Source organism: Gavialis gangeticus, unplaced genomic scaffold (assembly GCF_001723915.1).
Source record: "Gavialis gangeticus isolate Ggan-Ray unplaced genomic scaffold, GavGan_comp1, whole genome shotgun sequence".
NCBI classification, from domain to species: Eukaryota; Metazoa; Chordata; order Crocodylia; family Gavialidae; genus Gavialis; species Gavialis gangeticus.
Window position 1 is genome coordinate 122,003,334 of NW_017729024.1, and position 5,459 is coordinate 122,008,792.

At 43.7% G+C, this 5,459-nt stretch overlaps 1 protein-coding gene across 3 annotated transcripts in view; it reads left to right on the top strand.

The window, feature by feature from the left end:
- Positions 1 to 5,459, top strand: part of CARM1 (coactivator associated arginine methyltransferase 1) — a 200,552-nt gene that overhangs the window by 184,347 nt on the left and 10,746 nt on the right. The window contains exon 12 of one of the 3 annotated variants that reach the window (XM_019517637.1): positions 5,169 to 5,257. Coding sequence is in view for 2 of the 3 variants with exons in the window: in XM_019517636.1 (XP_019373181.1) it covers positions 5,169 to 5,262 (94 nt within the window). In the remaining variant the exon portion in view is untranslated. Of the gene's footprint in view, positions 1 to 5,168; positions 5,263 to 5,459 lie in introns of those variants that run through there. The other 2 variants (XM_019517636.1, XM_019517635.1) reach the window with 2 other exon arrangements.

Below are 5,459 nucleotides of genomic sequence, written 5' to 3' on the forward strand. Positions count from 1 at the left end.
GCTCCTGGTCCTGGGAATGTCCTAAAACTGCACCCTGCCAGGCGTGGGTGGCCTGGTGGGGCTCTCAGTGGTGCGGCAGCCCCCAGGAAATGCCAGGCCAGTGATCACCCTAGTGAAAGGTGGGTAGGGGCGCCTTAACCCTAGCCCTAACCTTCGGGTGGATTTGCGGAACACTGGAGGTAGGTGGGAGCCAGGCACGGCTGTGGCCACCTGAGCCCTGTGGGGTGCAAGACCCTGAGAGACCCAGAGGAGGGAGAGTTGGGGCCCAGGCATGGCTGCTGTCACCTAAGCCCTGTGGGATGCAAGACCCCAAGAGACCCCGAGGAGGGAGAGTGGGGGCCAGGCACAGCTGCGGCCACCTGAGCCCACTGGGGAGGGAAGCCCCGTGGCCCCAAGTAAGGGGGCAGCAATGAGTAGCCCCGAGTGAAGGGAGTGGTGTGGAGCCGCAAGTGAGGGGCATAAGAACACCCTGGTGAGTGGTGGCCCCAGAAAGGGGTGGAGATGAAGAGCCCTAGTGGGGGGGAAGGAAAACCAGAGGGCTGAGTGCGCAGTATATTTGTGTATATAGAGTTGTCCCTGGAAGAGGCTAGAGCAAGCTTAGATCCAGTCAGGTAATTGGCTGGCCACTACCCTGGTGAAGGTCATGGGAGAAGCCCAAAAGACAGTACATCTGCCACCCAAGGCATGGACTATCTAAGCCTATGGCCTAAGGGCCCGTTCCAAGAGGGAGCAAGGCAGGATGAGTCGTTGATGTATGAAAGAGACCCTGTGAGAGAGGGTGGAGTGTGAGAGGCCCTAGTGAGAGGAGGGCGGTATGAATGTATGTGTGACTGAGGCCTGATGGCACAGACTAAGCTTGGTCCGGCTGTAGCCTGGGAGCACTGTAACACCTGGATGCCATCTGCAAGGCATGGGCTGTGGTGTAGGGGAGGTATGGAGCCACAGATAGCATCCCCTGGCATTGGAGCAAGAATGGGCAGCCTCCCACCTAATTAAGATTCTTAATTAATAAGAACAAGGCATGGCAGGCGAGTCAGGTGGGAGGTGTGCCCAAAGGCAGGTGGGGAACCTAGCACTGTGGCTAGGTGGGGAGCCCCCCACTTTGCTACATGCCATGAGTTACAGCAGGGAGCTGCACTTCTGTCAGCACCCATAGTCACAAGCTGCTACATCAAGTGTATTACTTAGAGTTGTTGCAATGGAATAAATATTAGTATTTGCATTTTCCCAACTATAAGCCTATTCAGTTTTTGTAGTGCAGAGAGTAATTTTGTCTTAATCACTGTTGGTTTCAGGTTTAGTTGGTAGGTACAGACAGAATATTTCCTTTCTTTAGACTACATCAATTCAACATTGAGAAAACAGTTGGGAGCTGGGAATGTATGAAAGCTTGTTTTCCTTTTCTCGTCTATTAATAAAAGCCAGGTGAGACACCTGCCAATTCTAAAAACTTGAAGAGCATTGAACCAGATTTTCAGAGGTATTTATCTGAAAAGGAGATAAGTATCCAGTGGGATTTTTCAAAAGTATTTAAGTTCCCTAGTTTTTAGTAGGAATTATAGTTTCAAAAATCACACCAAGCACCTATCAGTCTCTTTAGATACCTATATACTTTTCAAATCCAGCCCGCAATGACAAGAAATAATCATTTCAGTTCACTAACTACAGCTGATACATCCTTGTTTAATAAATGTTAATTTTTAATTGCAAAACATGTTCTGATAAACACTTTTCCCCATGTGTATCCGGTACATTTTGATGTGGTTTTATTTTTGGAAGCCTGCGGTTGAAGTGGAATATCAGGGTAATCTGCCCCATGTATGAAAGCAGGCAGACACATTTAGAGTTGGATAGAGTGTCAAAGTGGTCTTGAAAGGTAGTGCTGCATTATGCACTGCAGTATGCCTCAAGGTTCCAAAGACACGTATCATTTTGGGGAGGTTTCCATGTAAAAGAAACGTTCAAGGCATCTTTCCAAGAAAAGATGGAATTGGGAATGGACTGCTACCTGTGCTCTCTGGGCACTAGGAGCAATTAAGGACCCAAAAAGACTTCTTTATTTTGTAATACAACTTTCATTTGTGATGTACCCACTTGAGAATGAGAGAGCTGTTTTTTTTTTTTTCTGCCATTGCTGCTACCATGCTATAGTTAGTTGATCTATATCCCAGTTGGTCTTTACTATTAATTTGTCACTATTTCCTTCTAATCTACCTGCCTACATGTACAATATTCTGTGGGATCAGTTCATCCTGATTGTGCAAGCAATCCCTGGTTGTTGGATCCTCAATTGCAGCCTCTGTTCAAGTAAAAGTTGTTATGCAGAAGGAGGATAGATAACAAGTTTTTCTGCTGCCTTCTTGCACAGATACCATGACAGAGAGTAGCTTTAAAGTGCAGTTATGAGCCCAGTAAACAGCTCAGCTGATAGAAGCTGCTCAGAAGATAAGTTGAAACAGGACAGCCATACTTGCCTTGGCCATGCTTCCTCTTTGGTTAATGCTGCTGGCTTTTGAGGCTGTGCTAGATGGCTCATCTCCCACTCACAGTGCAGGGGTTGTGGGTAACTTGTGCCACAACAACCTAACCTGTGTTTATATTTTTGTTAGAACCGCATTGAGCCTTGTACTTGATGTTCTTACATCATGGGTTGCCTCTAGCAGGCAGGTTAGTTTAAATGTTGGTTCCTCTTGCTCTTCCACAAGAATTAGTTCTGTGATGTCCTCTGCTCAAAAGAGCAGTTTCTGTTGGCAATCTGTGTCTTGTATATAGCTGTAAAATAAATGAAAAAAGATCTAAAGAGTGATTGTTTCCAGAATCAACAATGATACCATCAGGTTAAAATAATTTTGCAGTTATGGAGCAGAATCTTCAGCCACAGGGAATTTTTTAAAAAGTATTGACTCACCTTTGCAAAACAGGGTTTAAGCTACAGACAAATAAGTTAAAAAATTGAATGTTATATAGAATTTGTGAAAAAATCCCCCTGTCCCTGTTTGGGGTCAGCCCAGCTACACCCCTCTGTCTTTCACTCGCTTGCTATTTGGTTCAACCTGGTCATCCAGCTGGCTGGGCTAGACAGATTCCTGGGGGGGAGTGGGGAGCTCGCTATCTTCGTCTGGCGGCATTTTTTTGAAACTATTGACCTCAGGCTGCTGCCTGAAGATATTCTGTAAATAAAAACTGAGAAACTAGCTAGTAGATTAGAATGAAGTAATATAGTTACATCCTAAAAGGGTCCCCAAACCTACTGTTTGTGAAGGCTCAACTTATTGTGGTTTGCTCAAAGTGTTTTTCTAACTCCTTTGCTTTACACCCCCCCCCACTTCCCCTCCCCCACCCAATCAATAAAGATATTGGGTTACAGCATGATTGGCTGTTTCACTGTATAAGGGGTTGAGAAGGGGCCTTTCTGATTCCCACAGAGCTTGGCTATTTGTTGTTTCCCTCAGTTGTACCTGAGGTTACCCTGGGAGGCTTCAGGCTAAAGAAGCACCCAGAAATATTACCAGTGTGCAAAGCAACCCTCAAGGCTTTCAGGATCTGTGTACCCCAGGCTGCACAGAGCCCTAACAGAGACTCCCAAAGCATGGTTTTGAGCCTGGCACAGCGAGGTGGGCGGCTCAGCATATTAGTGCCCCCTACTGTGCCACCACAGAATATTTTAAGGCTATGTAAGTTTGGACACTATGGGGTTCTTGACTTTAGGACTCAGTATTAACATTACTTAGAACCTGGGTGTGGTTAAGGCAAACAAAAACCCAAAACAAAACAGTGTACCGGGCATTACAAACGAATAAAATGGATACAATTCCTGCTCTGAAGAGTTTAAGATCTAAATGTAGACATGATGCAGGAAACAACAAGGGAACAGAAAAGGGAGAATGAGAACCATTGTTGTTGATGGTTCTGTTGTATGCATGTGAACCTAAGAATAAATATAGTAAACACAGAATACAAGATTATTTCCTCAGGTATTAATGACAAGCTATGGTAATGCTGAACAGAGGCATGTAGTAAAGTTTCATTATGAAATGCCTTTCAGAAGTTAGGACAAAAGAGCAGTACCTCTTTTGTCTTCTGAACAAGGAGTAGTGTAGCTACATTTCAGCAGTGCTTTGGGGTGGACTCATTTAGTACTACTGAGTGGCAATACTAGTTGGCCCACCAACAGCTCTGTACAGACCTAGCTAGACTATTTCCAGTTTTGGAGGCAGCTGACATAAACAGAGCATTCTTGAGGGCTCTGAATTCACAGTGTAGGTGTAGTCAAACTGAACTTCTGAACAAGCCATCAGGAGCATCTCATGACAATAGGGATGCATTCATTTCAAGACTTTCATGGTATGAATTCCATTTCTTAGCAACAAATTGCTGAGGTAATGCGTTTCTAGGGTATTACTGCCTTGTACCATAACCCAACATACGTTGAATGTTCACCAAGAAATGCACTTCCTTCCATATGTTAATTCTTATAATACAGGAGAACCTGAATTGTTCATATCTAGGTGTTTTGCCATCTGCTTAATTGGCAGTGGGTTGACAAATTTAGGACATGCTGCTCAGCTTTTTGCTGTGGCTTTTACTTCAAAGCGTATCACTTCTCCACTTAGCTGGAGTTCATCAGTAGCTCAGTGGAGCTGATGAGAAAAACAGTGACATTTGAAATAAAAGCCACAGCAAACAGCTGGAACACCTCAGCAGTCCTGCGCATCTATATGCTGTGGCTCTGTATGCCCCTTGATACTTTCAAAGCCCTCATCTTCTTTGGGCAGGGGGAGGAGGGCAGTGGCGAAGAACTTAATGCTGCGAAGTATGTGAGTCTACTGTATTTATGGAATTTCTAATCAACAAAACTTGCTACCAAATGGCACCCCCAAAGGCTACCAATGCAAGGTTATTCGACTTCATTTAGATTTTGTGTAGCAGACTCCCAAGTCACTTGGGCACTTCTGTAAATTTCACCTGCTGTCTATGAATAATTAACTAATTAGCAAAAACTTAATTTCTGCTTCTGAAATCAGAAGTATTGACCCCCTTGTGTTCATTGCATGTACCATATGCTTGCAACTTGGACACCAGATATTCTGATAATGCTGTTACTCTGCTTGATGTTACAAACATAATTGTAGATCAGTTACATTACTATTTGTTCTTTTTCCCTATAGACAGAGCTATGACATTCAGATTGTAGCTGTGGTGGACCAGACAGGCTTTAAATCCGGTAATATCCTTGATTTAAAGAATCCGTTTTTTAGGTAAGTAATAATTTTGATACCATTATGATTAATAAATAAAATTTAGCATAGGAAAGAGGTGGTGACTCTTGGGACATCTGTAACTAGAATGAGATGTACAATGATACAAAGCACACATTGGATACTGGAATCTGGTGGAAAGAACCAGCGCTTCCTCTAAAAAAAAAAAAAAAAAAAAAAAAAAAAAAAAAAAAAAAAAAA